Below are 15,359 nucleotides of genomic sequence, written 5' to 3' on the forward strand. Positions count from 1 at the left end.
TACTGGGGACAGGCAAGGAAAGAGCTGCGCTGAGCATTTTTATTCTTTTACGTTTTGCCTGCTTTCTTGTAAAATGTCACGAGCGCCTCTCCCCCTCTCTTTTTTCTTTTGCCGGTTAGAAGGGTTAATCTTCTCCGATCCTACTTATAAACACGCGGCAACCTTAAAAGGCGTCAGATAATAATTGACAGGTGCATTTGAGAGCACCAGATCCAACACTAGACTGGTTGCAATCCCTCCTTTTGGCCTTTCCCCCCCCCCTTTTTGGTGGTTTCGTTTGTTACAGGTAGTCCTCACTTAACGACCACAATTGGGACTGGAATTCTGGTTGCTAAGCAAAGCGGTAATTATTTTATTTTATTTATTTATTTATTTATTAATCACATTTATCGCCGCCCATCTCCCAAAAGGGACTCTGGGCGGTTTACAATAAGCGAATCCAACCTGATTCTATGACCTTTATTGCAGGGGTCGTTAAGCGAATCACTGCTGGCATTAAGCAAACCACATGGTTCCCTACTGATTTTGCTTGCCAGAAGCTGGCCTGAAAGGTTGAAAATGGCAATCACACAACCACGTGATGCTGCGACAGTCATAAATGCGAACCGGTTGCCAAGTGCCCAAATCGTGATAACATGACTGCAGGGATGCTGTTGACGTTCGTAAGCACGGTGACCAGTTAAGTCGCTTTTTCCAGCACTGTCGTAAGTCCGAACCGTCACTAAATGGTTGTTAAGTGAGGACTACCTGTATTGTTTTTTTCTTTTTTTTTAAAGACTTTTTCTGTTCTTGTTTTCTGGTTTTGTGTAACGTTTGGGGGGGGGGTAAAACTTGTTAAAATCAATCCACAGTCTTAAAAAAAAAGTTAAAAGAAAATGACAGGGGAGTGGTTATATGAGCCTTTGAAAGCATCACATCAAACTCCCATATTATAAATACAATAAGCAACTTTCAGGCCTTTCTTTTAAGTTTTTGGCAAATGCTTCTTTGAAGCTCTTGGAAAGGAAGAGGGGAAAGTTCATCATCCTATTTGCAATTTAATGCCTGAAAGAGGCATTGGGCTTCTGGTTCCAGAGTTCCTAACACATCTGGAAGATGCCAGATGTTGGCATCCTTTCTACACCTTTAAACTAGCCTTTGTGGTTGATTAGCTAACAGCATTTTAGAAATGGTTTCCCACAAACATAACATGGCACGTTTAATTTGGGGTTCTCTGTGCAATCTAAACCCCTTTGGTTTTATAAACCATGATTTGTGGCCCAGGGTGTCTGTGAACCTTGCCAGCAAACCATGATTTAAGAAGCCTGTGAGCACTCCAAATATGTGGAAGCAGACATTTCAGCAACCACCTGAAGTTGGACTTTGGGCATCTGACAGAGATAAGCTGAATATTTCTCAACTTTGGCCACTTTAAGAGGTGTGTACTTCAACTCCCAGAATTCCCCAGGAGAACTCTGGGAGTTGAAGTCCACACCTCTTAAAATGGCTAACATTGAGAAACACTGCTGTAATGTGTTAATGAAGTCTATTAAACTATTAATCCCCCCCTCAAAAAAAGCATGAATAAATAAAATTAAAATTACAGATTAAATTGATCCAACGCATATTTTACCCTGGATCAAGACTAAAAAGGTTTTGAAAAAACCTGCCCCGTATTGTTGAGCTACAAAGGGTCAGACTAGATGGTGTTTTAGCCCCCCACAGCTATACCTCCCTTCTGTAATCCGGCCAGAACGGCAAAAACTCTCCTTCCTCTTACCTCTCTGGGGCCGGGCCAAGCAGGCGCTTAAAGAGGAAGGCGAACAAGAGGTGGATGCCAGATGCAAAAGAACTCTGAACCGCAAGGAAATCGTGCAGGGAAATCGTGCGGTGGGAAGGGAAAAAAAATTAAAAGCTGTTGAAAAACTAATGGGTTTTCCCCCAGCAGGGAGGAAATGGCTGTTTGAGAGAGAAGAACCATATCTGAAGGCAAAGAATGGGCAAGTTGGGGGGGTGGAGGTGTTTTTGATCAGGAGGAATTTTTTTTTCTGCATTTCCCCAGCTGACATTCTTTTGCAAGGTGTGGCATGGTATTTTTTTTCTTTCTTCTTCTTGCATGGACAATACAAAGGGAATGCAACTTGAGCCTAATTTTTGTTTTCTTTTTAAAGATGAGACACTTCCCCCCCTCTTTGCAAGGCTTGGAACTAGAGAAAAGATGGCTGGACGAAAAATGCCACCCTGGTATGAAAAAATCCGTGCCCAGCTAATGCACCCCAACCTTTCTCTCCCTTTTTTTCAAAAAGAAGCTTTATTAAATTTTCAAGATACAGATAAAATAGAAAAAGATAGAAAAAGATTACAGGTAGTCCTCGCTAAACGACCACAATTGGGCCCAGAATTTCGATTGCTAAGTGAAGTGGTCATTAAGTGAACCTGACCAGATTTTATGACCTTTTTGTGGCAGTTGTTAAGCGAATCATCACAGGTATTAAGTGAACCATGTGGTTGTTAAGCGAATCACGTGGTTCCCCATTGATTTTGCTTGCCAGAAGCCAGCAGGGAATGTAGAAAATAGCAATCATATGACCATGGGGCATTGTGATGGTCATAAATGCAAACCGGTTGGCAAGCGCCCAAATTGTGATCATGTGACTGTGGGGACACTGCAATGGTCATAAGTCTGAGGACCGGTCATAAGTCATTTTTTCCAGCACCATCGTAAGTTTGAACCATCACTAAACAAATGGTTGTTAAGTGAGGACTATCTGGAACGAAAGGCACCCCAACCCTTCTCAGCCACCACGGCGCAATCTTTTCGCTGGAGACTTTGGCACTGATCTTCCTGCCCCATCAGCCCCAGTCAGACTTCTCCCAAGGGCCTAAAAGCTTTTTTTACAATTCCCACGCTTCCCTTTGGAACAGCTCAGAGTGGGCTTGAAGTTCAGCCTGTTCAGTGAATTAACAATTCAGCCCCCCTCCATGGGCAAATCCAGGAAACTGCTTAATTCTGGGACCCCCAAGTGGGTTGTGCAAATTTGCCACAGAGGTTAAAAAAGCAGTGCACCCCATTTTACACCCCCCCATGAGTGAAAACAGGAGGAATCAGAGCCAACCAGCTGCATGAGTCACCCTGCATTTCCAGGGAACTGGAACTCGGCTATCTTTAGACCACCTTAAATGTGGATTCCAAGCGTGGGACAAGTGATGTCCAATTGTGGAATGCAGGCGGCGGAGACTGTTGGCAGCCGAGCGAGAAGGAGTGAGAAGGGGGCATCGGAGGAGAGCATCGGAACAGGGAAGAGGAGGAGGAGGAGGAGGAGGACGAAAAACTGTTTAAATCAGTTTTGTTTGGCTTTTTAAACATGAAAACTCCCAGCCAGCCTCCCTCCTTCCTCTCCCCAGAGTTCTTGCCAAACCAGCTGAGCAGCTTTTGAGCATGAAAGAACGTGAACAGCTCAACCCTGGGTCTGCTGCGCAACACGCCTTCCCCTGGGGTGGGGGGGTGGCAGGGCAGCCGTCGCAAAGGGCTGCCTTGCCCCCCCCGCAGCCTGCCCCAACCCCCCCCCCGGCAGAGGCGAATGGGGTGGGGTGGAAGTGGGCACGGGCCACCCACCCCCTCAACCTCACCCCCGGCTTCCGAGATAAACAAGATGCACCAGAGCATTTCCGGGCTCAGGCATCCGTCATCGGAGATAAGGAGGCCGAAGGCATGTCGAAAAGGCGTATAAATAAGCAGATGGCAGGAGAGGGGCTGGGGAAGAAAGCGTGGGGGTGGGGAGGAAGGCGGAAGGCAAATACCAAACTCGGGCCGGTCCAGTAGAGGAAAAAGCCTTGCGGATCCACGCGCAGGGTCACCAGCGCTCGGCTCGTGGGCTCCTGGAAAGAGAAGTGGGAGAAATAGGAGAGTCAACACGTGTTACTTTCTTTTTCTTCCAAATTAGGGGTGATGGCTAGTATCTGGCAGCCAACAGACAGACAGACAGATGCATGGATGGACGGACGGACGGATGGATGGATGCGCGGATGGGTGGGTGGGTGATAGACAGACAGACAGACATGGATGAATGAGTGGATAGATGGACGGATGGATGTAGACAGACCGACAGACAGACAGGTGGGTGGGTGTGGATGGATAAACAAACAGACAGACAGATGGACAGACAGATGGGTGGATAGACAGATGGACGGATGGACGGATGGATCCATGGACAGATAGATAGGTCAATAGATAGATGGGTGGATGAATGGAGAGAAAGATAATAAATAGACAGACAGACATATTATGTTTACATTCTTCTCTTCTCTGCAGAAGTGCGCCCCAGAAGCCGCAAATGGGAACGGGTTAATTCCAAAGACATGTGAGCCCTCCGTTTTTGGAACCATTTTTCTGCAGTGCTACAGATGGGCTAAAATTTTAGCAGAAGAGAAGCAATCGAGAAAAGCCTCTGGCCCAGTCAGTTTACAAGACCCACGCACCGGGAAGCGTGTCGGTTTTCCACGGGGTTGCAAAACCTAATAAGGTTGCTATCCCGTGCTAGGTAAGTGGAGCCTCCAGATACAGGAGCAGCACACAGCATGCCTCTAATCGCCCAGGTGGGGGTGGTAAGGAAAAGCTGGCGCCTTCATGCCCCAATTGTGATCTCCCCAGAGGCATCTAGCTGTCCCCTGCCAAAAACATGCTGTTGGGAAGATGCAGGTTGACTTTCACGCGGCATTTAACGGCCACTTTCAGCCATACCTCATTTCAGATCCAAATACAATGACTTGTGAACAAACTAAATAGTCACTCTGTGAAAACCATGCGGTTCAATCTGTGAATTCCGCTTTCTGGTTCTGACAACAACCAAATTCTCCATTTGCCAGTCTGGCCTTTGATCCATTATTACAGCTAATAATAATCAATACATTCAATTGCTGCTGCTTTCATTGTTAAGAGCTGAGCTCTAGAATAAGGCCTTTAAAAAAATTTAAGCATTGTCAACTTGATTAGAGTTCCTTTGCTGGTCAACAGACACCTAATGCCAAGAAATTCAACAGGTGATGTACCTTTCACCTGTGTGCTAACTGCCTGTTGCCTCCAGTATAACAAGCAAATCGTCTCTTATGGAATGGGAAAAAAGATTAAATTGCTAACTTCCTTATCTCTGCTCTCTTTGCTGAGAGAAAGGGCACAGAGAATGCGGATTCCAACTCAAGGGTCAGGGGGGGATTGACCAGAGTTAGAAAGGATCCCCAAGGTCATCTACTCCAACCCACCATTCATTTAGTGATGGTCCAGACTTACAATGGTGCTGAAAAAACCAACTTACAACCAACAACTCACACTTACAACTGCCCCAGCATCCATGTGGTCATGTGATTACAATTTGGGCACCTGGCAACCAGTTTGCATTTATGACTGTCACATGCTCACATGATTGCCATTTTCAACCTTTCCAGCTGGCTTCTGGCAAGCCAAACCAATGGAGAGCCACATGATTTGCTTCATGACTGCTTTGCTTAGTGAACAAAATTCCAGTCCCTATTGTGGTCATTAAGTGAGGACTACCCGTACTACTGTTTTAGGCCTGATTGGCAGGCCACTTAGCCTCTACTTAAAAACCTGTTATGAGTGAGAGTCCACCTCCTCCCAAGAGCTAAAACTACAAGTCCCAGAATTCCCCAGGGAAGAAGACTTGCTGGTGAAACTCCCACAAGTCTACAGTTACAGTTAGACCTACGCCCAGTTGAAGCAAAAAGGTTAACCAAGGTGTGTTATCACACCCCATTCACGCAGTCCACTCTTCAGTACAGGAACATCTGTGTCATGCCCAACATCTGTTTTGTGAACGTCAACTATCAATGGGAAGTTACAACTAATTGCACCTCCTACATTTTCTTTCTTGTTGTTGTTTATTCGTTTAGTCGCTTCCGACTCTTCGTGACTTCATGGACCAGCCCACGCCAGAGCTTCCTGTCGGTCGTCAACACCCCCAGCTCCCCCAGGGACGAGTCCGTCACCTCTAGAATATCATCCATCCACCTTGCCCTTGGTCGGCCCCTCTTCCTTTTGCCTTCCACTCTCCCTAGCATCAGCATCTTCTCCAGGGTGTCCTGTCTTCTCATTATGTGGCCAAAGTATTTCAGTTTTGCCTTTAATATCATTCCCTCAAGTGAGCAGTCTGGCTTTATTTCCTGGAGGATGGACTGGTTTGATCTTCTTGCAGTCCAAGGCACTCTCAGAATTTTCCTCCAACACCACAGTTCAAAAGCATCGATCTTCCTTCGCTCAGCCTTCCTTATGGTCCAGCTCTCGCAGCCATATGTTACTACGGGGAACACCATTGCTTTAACTATGCGGACCTTTGTTGTCAGTGTGATGTCTCTGCTCTTAACTATTTTATCAAGATTTGTCATTGCTCTTCTCCCAAGGATTAAGCGTCTTCTGATTTCCTGACTGCAGTCAGCATCTGCAGTAATCTTTGCACCTACAAATACAAAGTCTTTCACTGCTTCTACATTTTCTCCCTCTATTTGCCAGTTATCAATCAAGCTGGTTGCCATAATCTTGGTTTTTTTGAGGTTTAGCTGCAAACCAGCTTTTGCACTTTCTTCTTTCACCTTCATCATAAGGCTCCTCAGTTCCTCTTCGCTTTCAGCCATCAAAGTGGTATCATCTGCATATCTGAGATTGTTAATGTTTCTTCCAGAGATTTTAACTCCAACCTTGGATTCCTCAAGCCCAGCTTGTCGCATGATGTGTTCTGAATACAAGTTGAATAGGTAGGGTGAGAGTATACAGCCCTGCCGTACTCCTTTCCCAATCCTAAACCAGTCAGTTGTTCCGTGGTCTGTTCTTACTGTTGCTACTTGGTCGTTATACAGATTCTTCAGGAGGCAGACAAGATGACTTGGTATCCCCATACCGCTAAGAACTTGCCACAATTTGTTATGGTCCACACAGTCAAAGGCTTTAGAATAGTCAATAAAACAGAAATAGATGTTTTTCTGAAACTCCCTGGCTTTTTCCATTATCCAGCGGATATTGGCAATTTGGTCTCTAGTTCCTCTGCCTTTTCTAAACCCAGCTTGTACATCTGGCAATTCTCGCTCCATGAACTGCTGAAGTCTACCTTGCAGGATCTTGAGCATTACCTTACTGGCATGCGAAATGAGTGCCACTGTTCGATAGTTTGAACATTCTTTAGTGTTTCCCTTTTTTGGTATGGGGATATAAGTTGATTTTTTCCAATCTGATGGCCATTCTTGTGTTTTCCAAATTTGCTGGCATATAGCATGCATTACCTTGACAGCATCATCTTGCAAGATTTTGAACAGTTCCGCTGGGATGCCGTCGTCTCCTGCTGCCTTGTTATTAGCAATGCTTCTTAAGGCCCACTCAACCTCACTCTTCAGGATGTCTGGCTCTAGCTCACTGACCACACCGTCAAAGCTATCCCCGATATTGTTATCCTTCCTATACAGATCTTCCGTATATTCTTGCCACCTTTTCTTGATCTCTTCTTCTTCTGTTAGGTCCTTGCCATCTTTGTTTTTGATCATACCCATTTTGGCCTGGAATTTACCTCCAATGTTTCTAATTTTCTGGAAGAGGTCTCTTGTCCTTCCTATTCTGTTGTCTTCTTCCACTTCCGCGCATTGCTTGTTTAAAAATAATTCCTTATCTCTTCTGGCTAACCTCTGGAATTTTGCATTTAATTGGGCATATCTCCCCCTATCACTGTTGCCTTTTGCTTTCCTTCTTTCTTGGGCTACTTCTAGTGTCTCAGCAGACAGCCATTTTGCCTTCTTGGTTTTCTCTTTCTTTGGGATGTATTTTGTTGCTGCCTCCTGAACAATGCTGCCAACTTCTGTCCAGAGTTCTTCCGGGACCCTATCTACTAAGTCCAGTCCCTTAAATCTATTCTTCACCTCCACTGCATATTCCTTAGGAATATTAGTGAGCTCATATCTAGCTGATCTGTGGGTCTTCCCTAATCTCTTTAGTCTGATCCTAAATTGTGCAAGAAGAAGTTCGTGATCTGAACTACAGTCAGCTCCAGGCCTTGTTTTTACCGACTGTACAGATGTCCGCCACCTTTGGCTGCAAAGGATGTAGTCAATCTGATTTCGGTGTTGTCCATCTGGTGAAGTCCATGTATAAAGCCGTCTCTTAGGTTGTTGGAAGAGAGTGTTTGTTATGCAGAGTGAATTGTCTTGGCAAAATTCTATCAGCCTGTGTCCTGCTTTGTTTTGTTCTCCCAGGCCATACTTACCTGTAATTCGAGGTGTCATTTGACTGCCCACCTTAGCATTCCAGTCTCCTGTGATGAAAATAACATCTCTTTTAGGCGTGTTGTCCAGTAGGTGCTGCAGATCCTCATAGAACTGCTCTACCTGGCCCTTTTTTTAACTATTCCCCCACCCATCTATCTATGGGTATTTATGTTCCGCAATCAAGATTTGAGGAAATCAGCCACAGTCCACAAAAGCCGATGCTATAATAAATTTGCCGGCTTATAAATGCCACAACCTGTGAGATTCTTTTTACTTTAACCCAATCTTTTCCCAGCAATATTCCTTCCCCTTCCCCTGGGACCATTTTCGATCTTTTCATCTTTCAAAACTCTCCAAGCCATTAAAAAATAAATAACGGGATTAGCCACCTTCCTGCATGGTGCTGCTGAACAATATGAAGGCTTGGGAAAACTTCAGAGAGAAATACTTTTTTTTCATTCTCCCCTAAGAATCGGGCTCAGAGATAAAATTGGGGGAAAGACGGCATTTCGGTGGATTTCCCAAGCTCCCAGGCCTTTTAGAAACAGCACGGAACGATGACTTAAAAAGTTGGGGATGGAGAGAAACGTAGGGCTTGAGTTAAGTTAGGCTCTGCTGCAAGAAGACAGCAATATTTAAGATGTGCATCATGAGCAGCAGCCTATGATGGTTAGCAGCCACCCAAACCATTTTTTTTTCTGTCTGATTCTCTAACAACCCGTATATCTTGTGGCCGTGAATTCCACAGGTTAACTGCCTACTGTAGGAACAAGTACTTCTCAGCATCTACACTGAACTCAGCTCCATTGGATTCTATATTACTTTAAGACCGTGTTTTTCAATCTTAGCAACTTTAAGATGGGTGGACTTCAACTCCCAGAATCCCCCAGCCAGCATGCTTTAATCCTTAATGGCTGGGGAATTCTGGGAGTTGAAGTCCACCCATCTTAAAGTTGCCAAGGTCAAGAAACACTTATCTAAAGCAATGCAAAAGAATCCAGAGATCTGTCTGGCTCCTACCTTGAAGATATTCCAAAGTCCTTGAAAATCTGGCTGTTCTCCCAGGTTTTGGGGTAGGATAGTGGCTGAGTCCCTTTTGGGTTTTGTTTTTTTTTGCAATATTATGTATGTTATTTTTTTTGCTGGACGTTCATGAACTTTTTCTCTATTTTAGCATCTTTACTTTTGAAAGGGTAAGCTGCCCAGAATGGTTTGGAGTCAGGTGGCCTCTAAATTTAATAAAAGAAATCAATCAATAAATCTTAGAAATCCTTCTATGAGGAACACTTGCCCCCAGCCTAGAAAACTTCTAAAAGATGTATGAGGCTAGGTTTCTTTTTACAAAAGCTGTGCTAGTCTCAAGATTTGCTTTTTACTTTCCTTAATTGCTCCAATTTAAATATTCCTTTCTAGCTTTGGCAAACGCTTCTGATCAATCCATCTGGGATGCTCATGAAATTAGGAAACATGCAATTCGTTTGCTTCTAAACATCCATTTTGCTTCTTATACTTTTTCACTCCTAAAGCAATAATGATTCAAAAGGGGAAATTCCTGGATAATTTATCGCTGGGCAGCTGGCCCGCTAAAGTACAGTCAGTTGTCCTTCTTCAAAAAAATCACTGATAAAGTTGGAATACTATATTCACAGAGGGACAAATCACATTGTAAGCAAATCCGTAAAGATTCTGTATATGATGCTAACGATAATGGCTGTAATTTTGATGAATCTTCGTGATATATGGGAACTATAGCTGAATTTTGAAATACACTGTTTTTGGATAAAAATCAGGATGAATCTGGTAGCACCTTTTGTGACTAACACATTTTATTCAAAGGTGTCAGCTTTTCCAGAGAGTGTTTCTGATGGGGAACCACAGCTTTTGAATAACATTTGTTTGTTGGAAAAGGAGCTGGCAGACTCCTGATTTATTTTTTTTTGCCACTCTAGGCTGCCGGAGTTGTCCTCCTACGCCGGCTTTCGACCTTGTCTAATATTCTTGAGCCTTTCCTACCATACAGAAGGTTAAAGGTGAAAATAAAACACAGTTTTATTTTTTAAAGAAACCATCTCACTCAATGCAATAATTTCAAATACAATTTGCCAGCTTCCCCTGGATCAGCAATTTGACTTTTGAGGTCTGGAAGAGACCAGCCAACATGGTGGACTTGTTTGCTTTCAGGCCCCGTGTTCAAATTTTCCCAGCGTCCAGGGGGAGCTTCAGCCCGCCTTTCCTACCAAGTTGCTCCGATTATCTACTTCACAAAATTGGTGCTACAACAGAGCAGAAAACGATCATCCCCACTTGGGGTTCTCAGGATGAAAAGTGAGAGAACGATAATAACTGGGCCCATTTCAAGTGACGAAAACAAGGATCCATCACGTGCTGCCCAAATTCAACCCTCCCTTGAAGAACACTCTTCGGATGCTCTTGTGCCAGCTTGCAAACATTCCATTTAAAACAAAATGCAGTTCGTAACTCATCTTCTTCGCATTCCCTAGAAGTGACTCTGGAAATTTAGGACTTTGGAGAGAATCTTCCCCAAGGTTGTGCTTTCACCATCTTTCAGATGATATAGTGGCTGCTTAAATACCATTTTCTCTCTCTCTCTCTCTCTCACACACTCCACCAAGGACTATAAGCATCCCCAGGGCATAATGTGGCAGGGAGAATTCCTCCAAGGCCAAGCGTTTTAATGCAAACCATGTGAAGCCCGGTTGGTTAGCACGCAAGATCCGGGAAGAAGGGGTTGGGGGGGGGAGTAGCTTTTTAGAGATGCAAACATAAAAATGGGAGGGGGGGTTGCTGATTAAAGTCGGGAACGGTGCTTCCGAAAGGGCTGTTTGCAAAACCCCCTTTTCACCGCACTTCAGTCCACAGCTCCTATCGGACACACCCGGGGCATGGCCTCCCCATCACTCCCTGCCCTGTGGACTGTTATCGCTGTGGGAACATTGGCCTCGCAGGAAGGTCCCTGCCCTGACACTTGCAATAAAATAATCACTAAAGGACAAAGTGGTGTCAGAGTCTAACTCATGGCGATTTCCCCCGCTGAACGGGAGCCCACATAGAGGGCAGATCCCTCTTTTTTTGACCCACCTCTCCGAAGACAGGTGCAGTTGTGCAGGGGGAGCAGAGGGGCCCCCAAGCACCATCCATCCTCGTGCCATTCCCAAAATAAGTGGCAGGAGCTGGAAAAATAAGGCAAAGAGCGCAAAAGAGGGATTTCCCCCCCCCCAAGGGTTCACCTTCTGCTGTAAATACACCAAGCACCTCCCCACCAGGTTTTCAGGAGCTCCACCTGCATCTTTGGAATTATCTTGCGCATCTTTAGAATCTCTACGGAGAAAGCACCGGGAATGGCTGGAATTTTGGCTATTGGCTTCTCAAAGACACTTGAAGCAGAGTGGGGATGTGCAGGGCAAGCTGAGAAGAATCCAGTGGGGCAGGGGGCCAGGGCCGGCTGGAGCTTAAACCAGGAGCCAAAGCGAGTTTCCCAGCGTGGGACAGACAAATCCAGCACGGATTGCATGCAGTTCTGACCCTGGAGCTCTGCAATATCCTGGACTCTTTTTGGATTCCCTGGGAGATTCTGCCCTGCAGCTGTCGGAGAAGGATTTTGAAGCCAAGATCGGAGGGGATAGTTGGCAAGGCATCAGGGAACATGTTTCTCTGGCCTTATGCAAATATTTGTTAGATTTTTCACATCCTTCAGCCAGGAAAAGGGGAAGGGGGAGAGATCATCCCACCCACCTCCAAATGACCCTGCCTCTTGGGGGGGCTCCCTTCTGCCCCCCCTCCCCTTGCAACAGGACCTGCAGCCAGCAATTCCCATCACCCCCCCCCCCCAGGATCTGGGTGGCACTGCAAGGGAGAAACAGGGGGTCTTTTGAGACCCAGAGCAAGAGAGATTGGTCTTGCAATCCAAACCAGGTCTCTGCAATGCCAGAACCTGCAAACTTTACTCCAAGATTGTGCTTGCCATCCAAAATCTAAAAAAAAGTCAAAAGAACCAAAAAAAAAAAGCACAGGTCCCTGCAATGCCAGAATCTGCAAACTTCCCTCTGTCTGTGTAACAGTTGGAGACGGGCACCGAGAAGGGAGAGTTTGAGAGATTGAGATATTATTTGGGGGTTCAGCAAGAGAAGAAAAAAACCACATTTCTTTCTGGCAGTTCTGAGCCGCTTTTCTCTCCACGGGGGGGGGGGGGCTCTTTCTTCGACCCCCTCTATTCCTCTGGATCCATAGGCAGGAAAGCCTCAATTCCTTGATTAATCTTACAGCCTTTCTTTTTTTCATTTCTGGCCTAAACTTTGCTACTTCCTTTTTTGGGATTGGAGAGAAGGAAGTGAAGCCACCCCGGGGTGGGTTGTGAGAAGCCGCTGAAGGTTGTGAAACCCCCAGCAGCCCAAGAAAATGCATGCACTGGAGGCGGGGGGGGGGGGGGAGAAGATTTAGCAAAAAAGGCAGCTGGACTTCCCATAGGGAAGAAAAGGAAAAGGTGAATCCAGGGGACCTAATAGGACATCGATGGGAGCGAATTAGCCAGGAAGACTAGCAGAAGGAAGGCGGCTTATAACACACAGCAAATCCAAAGTGCTCCACTGGACAGGCCGTCAACACAACATTTGATGGAACACAGCAACGCAGTTCAGCAACGCACCTAGAAGCCCTTGGTCACATCAGAGCCAAAATTGCCAAAAGTTATCATTCATCTTCCCTCTCGGCCCAATTCCCACCTGCCTGTCTCTCCAGCTTCAGGACAGGGGAAGGGCCCACCGAGGAGGCCCCCAGATTGACAGGGTCACCCCGAACACCAGGAGCTGGTCCCCACGGATCAGCCAAGAAATGGGCAGGCTTGGATGGGCCGTGGGAAAGCATTGGGGTCAAGTTTGGGGGTGGGGGGCAGGGGAATGAATTAACAAAAGGCTCCGCAACAATTCTGCAATGGGGAAGCTGCCAAATCCGGGGGCGGAGGGTTGAACGCCCATTTCTGCCCTTTTCAAGAATTCTTGCAGCTGGTAGACAGGGTGGACTTCAGCTCCCAGAATTCCCCAGCCAGCAAGAATTCTGGGAATTGAAGTCCACCCATCTTCCAGCAGCCAAGGTTGAGAAACACTGGGATAGATTTATTAAACAGGATCGATTATATAGACAGGATAGATTGTAGAAAGAAGGTAATTATTATGATGGAACGTTAGAGAGAGTGGTTAAAAATATCGTATTTATAACTGCTGTGAAGAAGAAGACAAGCCACCCCTTTTTATCTTTTTCTTCCCTTCCTATTTTTCTTTAACTTTTTTTTCCCCTTTTCTTGCACTTTTTGCTTGCTTGCTTTTTCTCTTTCCTTCTTTCCTTTATATAAGTTTGCACTGGCTTTTATCTCCTTTTAAAAAAAGTTTTAATAAAACACACAGAGACATAATTCTTGCAGCCCAGCAAGTTAATTTTGGAGGGGGGGGGGAGAGGAGGAGGAGGGACCACTTCCCCAAAGGCCCAGCTAACTCAAGCAAGGGGGAGAGCCTTTCCAAGGGGAGGGGGCTCTCAGAGAAGGGGTAGGGGTTAGAGAGGGATGGGTGAGTGTCCTGGGGGCCCAGGGGCTCAAAGCCCACCAAAACACTGGAGTTGTGTTTCTGCATCTCCACCCAATCGGAGCCACAGCAGATGAAGCAGAGCCAACGAATACAACCTGACGAATTGGCAGGAAAGGAGGGGATGAGTCAAGGGTCCCCAAGGTTGAAAAAGAGGGGAGGGCGGGTGTTCTGGGGGTGGGGCGACTTGCAGCTAGAAAGAGGCAGCCAGATTTCCGGGGAGAAATTTTGCAGAAAGAAAAAACGAGAAACTTTTCTCTCTCCACCCCCCCTTCCCCCCCCCACTCTGTCTAAGCTCAAAAGTATAAAGAATTCGTTACTGTAGTTTGGAAGGAAAGGAATTTAGGAGCGTCTTACGAAATAAAAGGAACGAGGCCGGGAGAGAAAGAGAGAAGGGGGGGGGGAGGGAACCCCGCAGCCGCTCCGGCCGGGTGAGAATCGTGAGATGGGGGGGGCCTTCCCTCCCCCTTCCCTGCAGCAAAATAAAAGCGGGGGGCGTAACTCCGTTGAGGGTGGAAGACCGTTTCGGGAAGGACGCCCCCCCTCTGTCTTTCTCCCACCCCCCTCCAAGGGGTCAGGGAGAAAAGAAAAAAGATTCGGAAAGGGGTCTGCTTGCCTATCACTCCCCTCCTCCCTTTTCCTGGCTTCCTTAGGAAGGCACCCCCCCCCGCAAAGAAAGGAAAAGTGGGCTCCGCGGAGGGGGTCACTTCTCTGAACGGGCTTGCAAGACGAGAAAGCAAGGGGGGGTGCGAGGGGAGGGGGAAAGCGGAGCCAAGGAAAGTTTGGAAGGAAGGAAGGAAGGAAGGAAGGAAGGAAGGAGAATTGGAGGGGAAGGAAGGAAGGAAGGAAGAAGAGTTGGAGGGAGGGAAAAAAGAGGGCTCTTCCCCGGGGGTGGGTCGGCTCACCTCGTCCCACTTCATGAACTTGCTGCCCTTGATGAGGGTCTCCGGCACGCGCAGGGGCTCCAGCTGCAGCGCGTGCACCCCCGGGCGCGCCCCGGCCATGGCTGCGCGCTGCTGGCCCGGCTCCGCCGCTCGCTCGCCCGCCTGCCCGCCTGCCCGCCGCCGCCGCCTGCCTTTCCCAGGGCCGGGAGAGGCAGCGAGGCGGAGACTGAGCGGGGGTGGGCCCGGGGAGGGGAGGAGAAGCTTAAAGCGGCCGCCCCGGCTCCCCCGGGGGAGGAGCGGCCGAGCGCGAGAGCCGAGCAAACTTCGCCAACTCTGCTCCGGCGTCTCGCCCGGCTTCCTGCGGGTGGGCGGACTGCAGGGCCCATCATTCCCGGCTCGGAGCCGCGGCCCCCTTTGCATATAGAGGGAGGGGCCGGGAGGGACGACCTCGCAGGGCCGTGGGGCGGGTAAAAGTGCCGGGTGTACGGTTCTGACACTTTTCGCCCCAGTTAGGAACTGACTCGTGCGTAAGTAGGCAAGGCAGAATCCGGATTTATTGAGAAAAGTGTCCAGGACAGAGCGGGGAGAAAAGGAGATGCGATTAGCCTGGAGCTGCGAGAAGAAACCGGATCGGTGAAGAGAGAGA

At 47.2% G+C, this 15,359-nt stretch overlaps 1 protein-coding gene across 2 annotated transcripts in view; it reads right to left on the reverse strand.

Annotated features, from left to right (window-relative positions):
• The window catches only part of PLCB3 (phospholipase C beta 3), a 50,958-nt gene extending 36,101 nt beyond the window's left edge, over positions 1-14,857 (reverse strand). For both annotated transcript variants that reach the window (XM_063317144.1, XM_063317145.1), the window contains exons 1-2: positions 14,735-14,857; positions 3,781-3,858 (exon numbers count right to left, since the gene is read on the reverse strand). In XM_063317144.1, coding sequence (XP_063173214.1) covers positions 3,781-3,858; positions 14,735-14,833 — 177 coding nt within the window. In that variant the 5' untranslated portion in view covers positions 14,834-14,857. The remainder of the gene's footprint in view (positions 1-3,780; positions 3,859-14,734) is intronic.
• Positions 14,858-15,359: the final 502 nt, after the last annotated feature.

The sequence above is a fragment of the Candoia aspera genome, chromosome 17 (genome assembly GCF_035149785.1).
Source record: "Candoia aspera isolate rCanAsp1 chromosome 17, rCanAsp1.hap2, whole genome shotgun sequence".
In the NCBI taxonomy this organism is placed as follows: domain Eukaryota; kingdom Metazoa; phylum Chordata; class Lepidosauria; order Squamata; family Boidae; genus Candoia; species Candoia aspera.